At 37.5% G+C, this 15,855-nt stretch overlaps 1 protein-coding gene across 1 annotated transcript in view; it reads left to right on the top strand.

Moving 5' to 3' along the window:
• LOC146506281 (phospholipid-transporting ATPase ID-like) overlaps window positions 1-15,855 on the top strand; it is a 51,962-nt gene that overhangs the window by 19,322 nt on the left and 16,785 nt on the right. Inside the window, exons 2-5 of the mRNA XM_085180283.1 lie at window positions 3,145-3,235; window positions 4,931-4,989; window positions 9,965-10,078; window positions 11,160-11,258. Coding sequence (XP_085036409.1) covers window positions 3,193-3,235; window positions 4,931-4,989; window positions 9,965-10,078; window positions 11,160-11,258 — 315 coding nt within the window. The 5' untranslated portion in view covers window positions 3,145-3,192. The remainder of the gene's footprint in view (window positions 1-3,144; window positions 3,236-4,930; window positions 4,990-9,964; window positions 10,079-11,159; window positions 11,259-15,855) is intronic.

Below are 15,855 nucleotides of genomic sequence, written 5' to 3'. Positions count from 1 at the left end.
AAACTGAGGCCCTGGCTTCTTAAAACAGACCATTAGCTCACAGCATCAAATATTGCTTCTCACGATGTTACGAATCACCAAAGCCGAAGGACGTCTGATGCTTTTTGTTGCGATGCCTCTAACAAAGCGTCAGCGTGCGGTGCTTGGGGATGAAAATGTGTTTCACAATGCATTGCATAAGTATCCGGTGGATGTTTTTTTTTTTTTACTTTTCATATATTTCCCAGCATGCATGCTGCTGAAGTCATTATTGTTTTCGTATAAAAATACAACATGACGGGCGGCTATCTGATCAAAACTGAAATCAAGATAGTTTTGCAAATCAGCCACTTCCTGACGCCTTCATTTGTGAAGAACTTTGGTTAGAGGGGTCACACTGAGACAATGTTACTGGCAACAACAATCCCAATCTTGTGAAAATCCTGTGATAATAAGAGAGGAGTTAGAGCTTCTATTCAATCAGTGAATAAATAGTATACAAATGGTTTTTATGTCACGTTAGCTAAGAAAATAAAAACATGTGAACACTGTATTTCGTTATGTTAAATTGCCCAACCCCGACTGTATTAGCGTCTTTGTGTGTGTGTGTGTGTGTGTGTGTGTGTGTGTATGTATTTCCAGACTTTCCTCACATTCTTCAACAAACTCATATGGTTGATATTTATAGCTCCAATGCTGACGTCACCTTGGCAACCAGAGCTGAGAGGCGGGATTCAAAAACCACAACTACTTTTGTGACACACACGCTTGCTTCTCTCTCATAACCACATTTACGCTCTGTTCTTGTACATTTCTTGAACCTGCTAAATGTTTTGTGCACCGTGTGTGTGGGTGTGTCAGTCTTGTCGCGGTCTCACGTCAACACTACACAACAAGCTGCATATTTGCTTTTTAACATTAGCAGATTTTTTCTTATTCGGTGCATTAAAACACAACATCCTCACAGCAATGCAGTCCCACATTGAGAAGGGAGAAAAAGCAAAACCTTTATGGCAAATGGCGCCTTGCTTTTGACAAACACCAGCTCTACCATAAGCAAGGCTGTGAGATAGCTGATAACATATCATGACTGTCTCTATGATTCCTACTGCTGCTTATAGAAATGAAGTTGCATAATTTCCTGTGTAACTGACATGATGGTTCCTTCAACTGTACGAGATGTTTCCACATAACATTTTTTAACTTGCATCGAGTTGTTTGTTTAAAATCCTGTCTTTTTAAGAATGTTTCAGCATTTTGAGAGTTTAAATATCTCATCAAACAATATTTAGAAAAAATGTTAGCGGGCAATGTCAGGAAATGATAAATGGGGGTTCTAAGTATCACACTACTTTGGACCTATGACTGCCTCTTTAAAGTCAAATAAGGTCAAACTTTTGTCTTTAAAACCACCCTTAAAGTTCTATTGCATTTGTTTGTATTGGCAAAATTTGGGACACGATACTTGCAACTTGGGACTCTAAATATCACATTAGAGATTTCACAGTTCTAACTTTTGCATTTCACATTTCACATCTGTTTTTCTTTCAAGTTGACCCCAAAATGCTGTATTTTTACTGCGTTATAAACTTTTTAAGCATGTTTCAAAAGAACAAAGAAAACAAAATGAATATATACAAAATGCAATACCATTCCATTAAAATTTGTTCTCTTGTTACTTTTTTTATTTAATATTTATTTCTAAGGATTTGATGGAAAATTTTTCATTACCTTGCCAATGTAATAAAAGTTTTCCAAACCTTCCTGGATCTAGATCTGGATCTAGAGCTCCTGACCTAGAATCTAGATCAAGATCGACTTTAAAAGTTAACCATTCCTGAGACGGGCCAAGGCTCTGGTTCAAACCAACCAACCAATCAACTCTTACCCCACCTCTTTGGCAGAGGTAATAATCTTGACTTCTGTAATCATAATTCTCTCTTATAAGTTTGCAATTAGTTTGGGGATGTTAAATTTATTGAAAAATCTCCAGTGTTTTACCCATACCCTAACCCAACCAACCCAACCAACCAACCGACCAACCCAACCAACCAACCGACCAACCCTACCGACCCTACCGACCCTACCGACCCAACCAACCCTAACCCAACCAACCAACCGACCAACCCAACCAACCCTACTGACCAACCCTAACCTCAGCTCTTTGGCAGAGGTAATAATCTCGACCTCTGTAATCATGGGTCTCTCTTACAAGTTTGCAATTCAATTTGGGATGTTAAATTTATTGAAACATTCCTAGAGTTTTACGCATTTGCTGTTGATCAAATTCTTAAATAATATTAAATCCTAATAATAATTTTCTTTCAGTGAATTTAAAATTGTGCCATGTGCTCCCACCAGAATTACAAACACCTTTTTGTCGTAGCAGCAAACCCTTTTTAAATCTAGATAAATTTCTATGATTTAGTAATGACATATCATTCTTGTTGCATATAAAATTTGTCTATTTATTTTGCACTAAATCCAATTTGACAAGTTACTGGTTTAAAGGGATTTGTGTATCCTCTTACATAATCCATGTGGTTCGGTTCGGCATTTGGCATTAACAGCTACACATGGTGTTCCTCACTTGGCGGAGACAGATACTATGTCCAGATGTGGCTCCTGGCTCTGCCCTCTTCCTGCCCTGAATGAGAAAAGAAGAAGTGGATTTGTGGCGTAAGAGGGGAGTGTCCCCTCTGAGTCAAGCTGCCCAGCATGGGAAACGTATGAAGAGGCCTGATGTAGACCTAGAGCAAGGGGTTTTGGCACAAAAAAGACATCTTTTCCTTCATTAGATAGCCTAAGAGCTGTGTTTTTTTTTCAGTTTTTTCCCTCTATCGTAACCATTTCCTAACACACCTTCCATTTAGATGTCTAAACCTTTTCTCCCTGGCCTGAAAATTGTTTCCGCTAAGAAACAAAATGCCTTTTAAAGGGCATTTTGAGGAACGATTACCTCATAGAGCACATTACGGGAAAATGCTCTAATGACGGCTGGCAGCAATTCCTACTTTAACAGCACTGACGTTTCAACTCTTAGTTTCCAGGAGAAAGGCAGTAATATATCCGAGAGTGAATTTACTTCCCTGTAAGGGAGATAATTAGTGACTCATTTGTATCTTTTTTAAGCCACATTATGACGTTTTCTCTTGATCTTAACAGATCGGTATGATGGGCAGATAGCAGGAGGAGGAAGAAGAGGAAAAGAAGATGTCATTCTTTGGGCTGGACTGTGTCAGGAAGAAAGAGAGGGGTAAGGTTTGAGCAGGTTTAGTTTATTAATATCAGCGGATCGCCGTAATATTTACCATCTGTATTTTCACTACTGACATTTCTGAAAAAAATAAAATGAAAAACAGTCTCAGCCTGAAGCTTTGGAAGAACTTCCTCAGCAGATTTAGTGTTTTTATAATGGCGTTTAAATAATTCTAATATTTAGAGTTCTAAACATTATTGTTGTTTTATATACAGTGCTTGACAACATTTCAACAGCAACTTTATTTCATCAACAGAGAAAAACTTGGCAGTAAGTGAAAGCGCCAGAACTTCAGCTGATGACCTGGAGATTGTTTTTGTTAGTGTTAGGGAAGCAAAGTAACGGGTTAGTGAGGTACGTTAAGCCAAAAGCCAGAGATTTCAGTCTCACAAATGATACTGGAGTTAGGTTGAAGGTTTCACTTTAAAATGCATTTTCACTAATAAATTTCTATACATGTTTTCAGTACAAAGAAATTTCTTTGGCATAGAATAGAATACAATAGAATAAACCTTTATTATCCCACGGATGAGAAATTTCGGTGTTACAGAGCTCTTACAGCAAGGGAAAATAAAATATAAAAGGAAGACATAAGGTGGTAGACTGTGTGGACAAATGTGGAATATAGACATTAATATTGCACATTAGTGTGCCCACAGCCTGAAGCAGAAAGCCTGGATTTACTAAGAAATTGATAACTACTATTGCATACTCGAGCCAGCAAACTCAAAAATAGCCCAGCTATGTCGAACTTGCTTTACAGCAGATCGTTCTGGTGAACTCTAATTGAGTCGTTGAGGCAGAAAAACAGGTCTCGAGACTGTTTATTCAATTAGCTTGGCTTCGGGACAGGCTGAAAGGAAGCTGGCTTATTGACAAGCATACAGAAGACTGGGTGGATGCAGCTCACAGATTCAGTTTGCTATTTTTTCCCCTCCTAAATTAGCAAAGATTAGGAGATGCTATAAAATGCTGCAAACCATGGCAGAGGACAGAACTGGTGTTGCACAACCAAAAGCACCAGTTCAGCATAAAATAGGTTCCAGTGGGGTTCAGGTCAGACTCCAAAGCACCTGCCTCCAATTTTACAGGCGTTCATCATAACAAAAGGAACAGGGGTAAAAAAGAGGCCATAAAAGTTAGTTTTTCTATAACAAGTTATACTGTATAACTGAATTTGAAAGAATTTCTAAATTTGGCACTAAAGCAGTGTATCATTAAACAAGCCCCTATTGCAGGGGTCCCCAATCCCAGTCCACGAGGGCCGGTGTCCCTGCAGGTTTTAGATCTCACCCTCGGTCAACACACCTGAATCACATGATGATCAGTTCATTACCAGGCCTCTGGAGAACTTCAAGGCATGTTGAGGAGGTCATTTATCCATTTAAATCAGCTGTGATGGAGCAAGGACACATCTAAAACCTGCAGGGACACTGGCCCTCGTGGACTAGGATTGGGGACCACTGCCCTATTGCATTGTTGACAATTCAAAATACCAGTGGGGGGAAAAAAATCACTGCTATTTGCATTTCACAAATTTATAGCATTTATAGTTTCTACACAGTTTTTAATTTTTTTCATGCCAGAAAAAGATAAAAATCTACTCGCAGTTAAAAAAAAAAAAACATATTTAAATACAAATCAGTTATGGTCATGCTTTTTGTTTTTTCATTTTTGTCTTTTGTTTTGCAGAGCTGGAAAGGAAAATCAGAGCAAACGACCGCGAGTACAATCTCTCCTTTAAATATGCGGTAAGTGCTGAATAGAGGATACACTGCGTGTGTGTGTAATTGGTGAGTGAAATTCTATTGTCCACTACAAACGTGACTAAAATAAAGATGGAGATCAACAACAGATGTTGTCGCCCACGTATCTTTTAGACAAAACACCGTTAAAAACAATTCCTGTCAGTCTCGATATTAACAACAGGAAAAAAAAGCCTCCTTGGGGCTGTGTTTATGTGTCTGGCTTTTATCAAGATACGGGCTGTCAGCCAAAACCAACGAGGTTGATGTTGAGTAAATGCCTTCATTTTCTGCTCTGAGTTGCTGCTGTCAAGGCCAAACCAGTGCATCAATAAATTTTACGTTTTAAAAACCAAAACACGAACAAGGAGAAGTTCTTTTAGTCTTGTGAACGTAATCATTCAAATGTATCCAAAGCAGACATCATATAAAATGTGTTCTTTTAGAATTTAGAATCCTCTTTATGGAAGATTCTGTTACTTAAAAAGAAATCATAAAAATAATAAAAAATTAGTAAATAATTACATTTTCAAAAGGCTGTTGCACTAGATAATGAAATAGATGTTATTAACGCGAAGCTGTGTGTTAGCTGTATGCTAACATTCGGCTTAAAGAGGACACAGCCATTAGCAAATAAATGAAAACAGACATAAACAGTCATTTCCTCTGTTTGCGCACTTGTACATTTTACAGTCAAAACAAACTTTCAAGCGTGTGGGTGGTTGTTCTTAGGGAAGAAATGCAGAGATAGTGTGACACGTGAGCTGCAGTCCAGCGAGGCGGTGGGGCTTCTTGATAACATCCACCTGGTGCAGACAAAATGCCCCTCACTCTTTCAGATATCTGTAGGGACGTCAGAAGAGTCACATAACATCCATTAGAAAAACCCTGTGATACTTAAGGAGGAGTTTCATTACAGATTCTGATCTGATTAAACCGTAGACAAAGACTTCTTCTCTGAAGATATTTAACCCTGTGTATGTATTTTGGTTCAAACAGATTAACCTCAACATTTTTAAATGGGTTATTTTACTTAATCTGAGAGACGCTCCTAGGAAATGTACAGTCACTTTCGGGGAATCATCTTTCACAATTATCAGTGAGACATTGTTTTACAACGACCTAAAAATATCTACAAAAAATATATAAATTGAGCAACGCTGAGAGTGGTTAATGCCACAAATAGGTTGCAAAATTAATCGTTTAATACACTAAAGTTTATAACCATTGAGCAGCTAAGGAATCTGTTTTTACCAGGGATAGCTCGAGCGTTTGTGAGGCAAAGCATTTTTCTATTTTATTTATTTATCTATTTTTCTGTAGAACCTCTGCTTTCAGCCTCAGTCACGTCACTTTTACTAATACGTAAATTATTGTGTGTGTGCTGCTACTTAATCACAGATGACTGTAATCACATAGACAAAAACATGGTAGGAAACCATTAAGCAGTGAACCATTCACCATGTGTTTGTATATACCACTGCAAACATGTAATTACATTCTTTCCCTTAGTCTATGTTTTGTCCTGTTTCTGAAAGTTCGTTTCTTTCTTTTCTCTTTCCCATCACCCTCCAACCAGTAGCAGCAGATGGCCCCGCCCCTCCCTGAACCTGGTTCTGCTGGAGGTTTCTTCCTGTTAAAAGGGAGATTTTTTTTTTATCCCACTGTCACAAAGTCCTTGCTCATAGGGGGTCGTTGGATTGTTAAGGTTTCCTTCTAAATACTGTAGGGACTTTACCTTACAGTATAAACCACCTTGAGGTGACTGTTGTTGTGATTTGGCACCATGTAAATCAGGGGTCTCAAACTTAAATGAGCTGTGGGGCCTCTTCTGGCACTGTCATCTCACGTGAGGCCACTTTAGTGTTCAAGTAGTACAAAAAAACCCCAACCAAACAAAGAAGAAAACGACCACATATATTTCTGAAAATATAGTGTTGTGATTGGGTTTTTTTTGTCAAATTTTAAATACAGTATCACAAGAAAAAACTGCAAACGTGAACACACAAAGCCTTTCATTGAACTACCAAATAAACAAATCTGTTTATTCTGCTATCATTTTGTTCGTATTTAAGAAAATAAAATGCAGACATAAGTGTACACATTAGTTTTTTTAAAACAACTCTTTCACTGAACTAACACAGCCAATCCCTCAACATGTTCCTGCTCTCTGCTCATATTGCCTTCCTAATAAATCATTTTCTGCTTTTTAGAGAACTTATTTTAACGTTGCACTCAGCAACAAACACATCCTCTCTAACAAAAATGTAACTTCAAAGGCCAGATTGCTTTATAGTTCTTTATAGTAGGTGACGTGGGCCGAACGTTTGAGACCCCTGATGTAAATAAACCTTAACTGAACTGAATAGTAAGACAACCCAAATTAGTGAATGCTAATATATGTTTTACCTTGATAGAAACGCTTCTGGCTGTTTGCTCAAAGTCTTACCCTTTGGTAATGACTTCATCTCATCTTCAGTCACTAATTTAATCAATAATGACAAAGTCTGACTGTGCTTAAAGTCAATATAATGTTTCATATTGGTTTGCAGATGTTGCTGGACTTGCTTTTTCAGTAAAAACCCAGAGTAACAGGATAATCCATGACAAACATTCTCTGTTGGTGTCGCGACCAGTGTTGGTCAAGTTACTTGAAAAAAGTAATCCCGTTACTTTACTGATTACTTATTTTCAAAAGTAAGTAATTACTTAGTTACTTTTTAAAAACACGATTTACAACCTGAATAGGTGATAAAGTGATAGATCTTTCAGCCCAATTCTACTTTTTCTGCATAATCCATCATACAAAATGTAATTAAATGAAAAAGTCTCTTTTTAAAACTTGTTTTATTAGTTTTAATGTTTTAACTTTATATATCAAGCAAAAATTTTATTATATGCAACATTTTCTGACTGGAAGAAATTTGTTTAATATTTAAACCTATTTTCTGCACATTCCAGCACATAAAATAAAATATTTTTTGTGTTTACACTCACTCTTTCAAATAGATGCAAGTAAAACACAGCAGAAAATAAATAAAGTCAAAGACTAGCGGTCCTGTTGCTCTATTTTCACTTGTAAAGCAGGAGTGAGTAGGCGGAGGTTTACCCTGGTGCAGGTGTGCCGCAGCGGTCAGTGGAAGAATCCGCGAGTTTCTCTGTGAATTTCTCATTATGTCGTTGCGCACTCGGTGCTTGCTTGGAAGTTTAGGGGATTTTTTTCGCTGTAAAAAGAAGTTTTCTTTCCACGCACAACGGACACTAATGTTTTTGTCACTTTTTATGGAATCAAACTCAAAGTAAGGTCAGTACTTCCACGCTTTAAACGCTGCACGCTCATACTCTCTCCCGCACTCGATATATGATCCATTGTTGATCTGCACACAGCTGTTGTTACAAACGTGGCACTCCTTATGTCACTGTCATGAGCAGTGTTGGTCAAGTTACTTGAAAAAAGTAATCAGTAACTAATTACCGATTACTTCCCCAAAAAAGTAATCCCGTTACTTTACTGATTACTGCCCATCTCTGGTCATGAGACATTCTCGCAAAAAAATCACGGCTTTAGTAACGCAGTAACGCAGCGTTCCTACGGGAAAGTAACGGTAATCTAATTACCGTTTTTGCAATAGTAATCCCTTACATTACTCGTTACCTGAAAAAAGTAATCAGATTACAGTAACGCATTACAAGTAACGCGTTCCTGCCCATCTCTGGTCATGAGACATTCTCGCAAAAAAATCACGGTTTTAGTTATGCAGTAACGCAGCGTTCCTACGGGAAAGTAACGGCAATCTAATTACCGTTTTTGCAATAGTAATCCCTTACTTTACTCGTTACTTGAAAAAGTAATCGGATTACAGTAACGCGTTACTGCCCATCTCTGGTCGCGACCGTGGTACAATGTGTCACTGAAGTTTGTTGAAATATGGCAGAGAGGCTTGACTTTTTAGTTTGTTGAATAAAACACAGGAAAATGTCTTATTGAGCAGAGTAGACACAGAACTGCATCAGGGATATAAGGTCTCACTCAGAACAAGTGCTTTCTAACTTTATTACTTTCTCAGGCTGATTACAGAGTGCTCTGATTATTAAATTAGTCGGTGTTACTGAGAATCTGTTCAGGAATATTCAAGCTGTACTCTCACTCTCCTTTATGCTACCTGTCTTTGGACCCAAACATAATTTTAGCCATTCAGTTTCCAAATGACCAAAAGCACAGGCAAACATTTCTTAAAAGCCTTAAATGTGATTACCTACCATTTGACTGTCTTATCACCATTTATACTTAGAGCCCAATTTCCATAAAGCAAGCCATTAAGGTTTTATAGATTTATATAAGTGCAGTCCACAGAGTAAGAGCTTCACACAGTGACCGGATGCTTCGGCTATAAGGCTTTATTTGTCCAGTAGTTTCCAAGATGTGACTCCTCACAGAAAAAGCTTAAACCACGCCATATCTGATTTCATTTGTCCGTCAAGCTCATCTCTTTGTGTACCTCTGTGCCATTTCAAGCACTCGGGCTACACAGATCACTCTGTGGAAATCACACACTGACCACTTGCATTTGCACTTTGTGTAGACCCCCACATCAAAAGACTTTCAGTCTCGTGCTCCCATGCAGCAGAAATGTCATAGCAAGTACGGGAAAGCCCAAGATGCAATTATAAGATCAGTCCACCTAAACTGACCTGATTCACAAAACGCTCTGGCTGTTTAACCGACACCTCCACCCATTATTCTCCAACTACAACTCATTTAAACAGAAGGTTCACCATCAAATTCACAGTAGGGACAGCTAATTTTGCTTCCTAGGTCTATTAATAACTTTAATAAATGTTACTTCAACACTTTGCACTTCCTTAAAAAATGACACAAATACTTTCATTCAACAAACTGCAGAATTTCTCAAAAGTAACTCTGCTGTCAGTTTTATTCTTAAATTTTTGTCTCATCTCCTTTTCTTTCTGTCTTATACAGACAAATGCCATCAAAACCTCCAAGTACAACTTCTTCACCTTCCTACCTCTCAACTTGTTTGAGCAGTTCCAGAGGATCGCTAACGCTTACTTCCTGTTCCTGCTGGTGCTCCAGGTGAGTTTTAAGCAAACCTGTCTCACTGTTAGTTGCCTGACACATTAATTACGGAGTGTGTATGACACTTTAATCTTTAACTTCTCAAAGAAAACAATGAAGGATACATGAATTTAATTTTTCACTAAAGAAGGAAAAGAAAGACAGAAAGAATTAAAAATGCAGAAACCCACATAAGGATCTAACGTCCAAAATGAAACTGAAAGAGGGAACAACACCAAACGCCTAGAGACAGCGTGATGCACACAAAGGGGAACAAAATAATTCCGCAAAGAATTCAGAGTCCAGGAAACAATCCTCAGCCGCACGAATCAACAGAACCGCAGATAACACAAAGACGTGATGTAATGACTTATTCCCGAAAAAGGATTTTGTTCTTAGACTCCAGTTTGTCCAGGAAACCAAAACAATTAAAACCCCTGAAACAACTTCTTTACATCTAATCAGTAACTTGATATATGTTCAGTTTTGCTTTTACTGTCAGAATCACTTCCTAAAACATCAAAGGAATCTTAAAGTATGTCCACGGTTCGCACTGCAGTGATATTTAAGGGTGTGCAGTAATCCAAAAACAGGAAATTGCCTCATTATGTGCTAAACAGTCACGTCACACGACAGAGTTTAAAGTGACCACTGTGACCATAACAAAGGAACTTGTTATGGTCACTGCAAACTGCAAGTTTAACTGCAATTTAAACTTGCAGTTTAAATTTATTAATAAACAACACTAAAAATCAGGGGTTTTTTTCTTAATAAGTGCATCTAAATCCACCAAAGTACACAAAACAGAAAATAGCTTTATTTAGATTTCCTATTGAAACAAAATTTCAATGGGAAGCAGATTTTGGCAACTCAAACACTACTCGGCAAACACAACACACTTGTATAATTAAACAGAATTTTTAAAAAAAAAATAGCAATAATATTGTTTAATAAAAAGTTGTATTGATAAAGTAAGAGTCTCTTTTCATATACACACCTTTCTTTTCATTATGTAAGTAAACATACGCCCATGGCTCTTTATTTAAACTCAGGTTGGAATAAAGTAACGTTTTTGTTCTCTGCGTTTTGTGTTCTTCAGGTGATTCCTCAGATTTCCTCGCTGTCCTGGTTCACCACTGTCGTCCCCCTGATCCTCGTGCTGACGGTCACCGCTGCCAAGGATGCAACTGACGATATTGTGAGCACATTTGAAAATGTCTTCTGCTTTTTTAAGGCTAGATAGCACTGAAAAAACCCACATCTACAACCAAAATAATTCAAGTCCTTTATTTTACTAACAGAAAAATTAGAAACTGATAAAAATTTTACGTTTGTATCCGAATCTTCTAAGTTTGCAATACAAATTTCCCAATTCCCAGTTTACATTTTAAATTCTGCACTCTGCTAAACCTGAAGTACAGATATGTTATCAGTTGTTATAATCATTCTCATAAACTTAGAATTGATTAATTTCTAACTGTCACAGTTACTTATTGTCAGTAGATTAGACATGCGACCCTCCCTTCTCCAGACAGCTAACAGCGAGTGGCTAAACAAAGACAACAGCTGGTTATAAGCTAACTTTTGGCAGCGAATGCTAGACTGAAGCATCCTAAAAATCACACTTTCCCTCTGAGTCCAACAACGTTAGATCCACTTCAAAGAGAGTTTCGCTAAAGCCGTCTAACAGCAGCTAGCAGAGGCTGAGCGCAACACTTACTGAAAATAAAGCTTACGAAATGCTCAGCAACTCACCTCACTGTCACTGTCATAAGACAGGAGTGAGCTTCACTGACTCATCCACTCGTGTTGGACTCCATTCACAAATCTTTACAGCCTCTTCTATAAAATAGTAAATAGACCTGGACACTCGGCATATTGCCAGAGTTGTTTGTTCTACAGCAGCCAGGTAGCTTGAAGGAGGGGTAAGAAAACAGAATTCAGTTGACTGCAATCTGCAAAGTTACCGTATCTGTGATGAGATTTGGCACACCCTAACTTTTAAGCAAAATGCAAAACAGGCATGTCAGAAGATGCAAACACATCCCCCACGTACCCCAACACCCAAAAGACCATACAACCATCACTATTGGGATTCACTATTCAATCAATTTATATAAACATCAAACAGCCCATCTCAAGCTCAATGCCTCTTCAGGTAACAACTTTTATGCTGCTGTCTTTTTAATAATAGGATTTTGGATCTGATGTTAACTGTTAGTCACTCATTATGCGTTGCCCCCCCCACACCCCCACCCCCATGTCAAACTTTAACTAGAATCTCCTTCAGAAACTGAATAATGAGAACCCCACCTCACTTCACTTCAGACTTTGCATCAATCATTAACAAAAAAAGGATACCTGACATATTGTCATTATACACATATTGTCTACGACTTATTTATCTGTGTTTCACTCGATTTTTTTAAAGCTTGTCCTTTAAAACTGCTGTAGTGGCTGTCTGTCCTACCAGAAAATGACCTTTTTCACACTATAATCTACCATCTCTCTGGTGCATAGTCTGTGTAATATTAGATAGTACTGATGTGAGACTAGAGCAACTAATATTTGGTTAAATTTAACAATACTGTGTGGCCTCCACTCTATTCAGGCACTTCTGTTGCCTAAAAGACATACATTCAAGAACATGTTGAATAAAGGCAGCAGCATGAAGAAGTGAGGAGAGGGAGCTGCCAATGAAGCTGAGAGAAGAGTAGATATGATTATTGTAACTCTCTCTACTCTGGACTCCAACTCGCTCACCTCCAACGATTGCAGCTTGTTCAGAATGCTGCGGCTCGTCTCCTGACCGGAACTAGAAAGTTTGCCTCCATCACTCCAGTGGTCTCTGATTTAAATTGGCTGCCTATTAAATTTTATATTGATTTTAAAGTTCTGCAGCTTACTTTCAAATGCCTAAACAACCTTGCGTCTGACTATCTCACCGACCTCCTCAGGCTCTATGCTGCCAGCCGTTATTTACGATCATCTGCTAAGTTACTTCTGGCCCAGCCCAGGCACCGTCTGAAGACTAGGGGTGATGCCTCTGTAGCACCAAACCTCTGCCTGCTACCCTTCGTGCCTCTGACTCCATTCAATCCTTTAAAGCACGCTTGAAAACTCAACCTATTCAACCTGGCTTTTCCGACTTGCTAATTCTCACCGCTCACTAACTGCTGTATCGTTACTCATTTCTCTGGATTATCTCTGCTTACTAATGCCTTTGTTTGTTTCTGTATTTTACTTTGTTTTAATGGCTTACTGTTCAGTGTAATCATTTTACTGTTTATTCAAGTCAAAGTCAAGTCAAAGTTTATATACATAGCACATTTAAAAGACTAGTGTTCATCAAAGTGCTTCACAATGAAACCGCAGCGCGGGCAGAACAAAGAACAAATAGTACAATCATACTTAAAATTGCATTGACATGGCGTAGTGCAGGCCAAATAAAAGCCAAACTAATTTGTTTCAAAACTTAGTTAAACAAGTGTGTTTTTAAACGGGATTTAAACCATTGAATTGATTCCGAAGTACGGATTTCGACTGGGAGATTATTCCACAGTCTAGGGGCAGGGATGGCAAATGCACGGTCACCTCTGGTTTTTAAACGAGACCTTGGTTGCATTAGGAGCAGTTGGCTGGAGGATCTTAGTGCTCTCTTTGGGTTGTACGGATCAAGGAGATCAGTTAAGTAGCTAGGGGCCAGGTTATTTAGAGTTTTAAAAGTGAGCAGAAGGATTTTGAAATCAAGTGATATTTGACGGGAAGCCAGTGTAGGTTAGCGAGGACAGGAGTGATGTGCTCATGCCTTCCAGTGCCGGTTAAGAGGCGTGCTGCCACATTTTGGACTAATTGCAGGCGCTGAAGGAGGGAGAGTTTCCTTACTGTGAAGCACTTTGGTGTACCCCCTGCTATACAAATAAAATTGTATTGTAAAATTGTATATATACAAGCAGGGAAAGATAAAAGATTAGGTTTATACTTCACATTCTCATAGCCAACTCATTTTCATTATTTCAGCTTCCTTCAGCTGTCTGCACTTAAGTCAGTCTTTTAATCAAGAGATGAGCAAGTTCAAAAGGGATACAGCTTTTTATTTAATTGTCCGAATGTTTCCTTATTCTTTTATCAATTTGTGAGAAGCAAACCAGAAAAAAAAGCACTTGTAAAACAATGATTTCAGCAGTTAAGGTCAACCAGACAAATGTGCATGTGTGCCGGTGTTTGCATGCGAGTGGAAAAGGACTTAATGCCAAACCATTAAGACTGGCTCCAGGAAGAGAAACAGAAGTCTTGTTGTTAAGCAGCAGAGATCCTGACTGGTAAACGTCTGCTACTTTCACAGGGTCACTTGGTTCAGGGTTAATTTGATCTCAGCATTCCAGGTGTGACCAAGTGTGGTGAGGTAGATGACCTTGCAAAAGCAAACTATGGCTGGTGTTTGGAATGCAGTTGTAAAAGGAGAGTTTTACAAGTTAGTTTCAAGTCAGCTGCAGAGATTTCAAACTTTGTAAGAATGATTTTAAAGTTATGCTACATCCCAATGTAACAGTAATTATTGCAATGCAAACAGTAATGTTTGTAATGCAAACAGTAATTATTGCTTGATCTTCCTGCTTTATACTGGTGAGATTAAATCCCTTAAATTGCCATTCAATTTTTCACAAAAGGAAAAGACCCAACAGAATGACACTTGAGGGAGACTTGTTCAAATAATCCAAGCAGAGGAGGGGAAACTGATATACAGACAAAGCAAAGGGACAAAGGCATGTAAATGAACAATAAAAATAACTCAACACAAGACAAACTAATTAATTAAAGGTAGGGCAAACAGTTACAAATGCAGACAAAAAAGCTAAAGATAGGAAGCAAGATAATCAAGACATTAGGAAAAAATATCAGACAACGGCAGAAAGTACAGGAACTCCAAATAACACAAGAAATTGTAAAAAAAATAAAAAAATTAATAATATATATATATATATATATATATATATATATATATATATATATATATATATATATATATATATATATATATATATATATATATATATATATATGCAGATATATATATATATATATGCAGATATATATATATATATATGCAGATATATATATATATATATGCAGATATATATATATATATATATATATATATATATATATATATATATATATATATATATATATATATATATATATATCTGCATATATATATATATATATATATATATATATATATATATATATATATATGCTCAAGCCCAACAGGTTTGATGGTGTTTGTTACCCATATGAATGGTCACAAGGGAAATGTGAGATAATTGGAGATGAAATGGTTTTCTAGCAACAACTCATATGTGAACAATTAATGACAGTTTTTTTTTCTGTTTAAAAAATACTGTCATAAATTCAACTCATCAACAGCCATCAGCAATTGCCAGAGAATTGACAACAGAAGTTAACAGTTTTGTATAGCCAGTATCTTGATGTGATCTCTTCACAAACAATTAGAATAAAAAGGTCGGGTGATAACAAGGTGGAATGTAAAAGGTGAAAAAAGAAAGACTTTGACTTCCCAGAAAGCAGAACATAAAATCCAGACAGAACCTCTTCAGGTTGTAACACAGAAAGAACAAGTTCAACATTAACTTTATTTTATTGTGGCTGTAACCTTCATTTTCCCCTCAACAGCCTGATCAGCATCTCTTTAATGTGTTGTCGTACAGATGAGAGTTTCTGCTCTGTGCAAAGCTTCACTGAGTTTGCCATATCTGAGCTGGGCCTTATTC

Source organism: Neolamprologus multifasciatus, chromosome 12 (genome assembly GCF_963576455.1).
Source record: "Neolamprologus multifasciatus chromosome 12, fNeoMul1.2, whole genome shotgun sequence".
In the NCBI taxonomy this organism is placed as follows: Eukaryota; Metazoa; Chordata; class Actinopteri; order Cichliformes; family Cichlidae; genus Neolamprologus; species Neolamprologus multifasciatus.
This window is presented reverse-complemented; position numbering and strand designations above follow the sequence as displayed.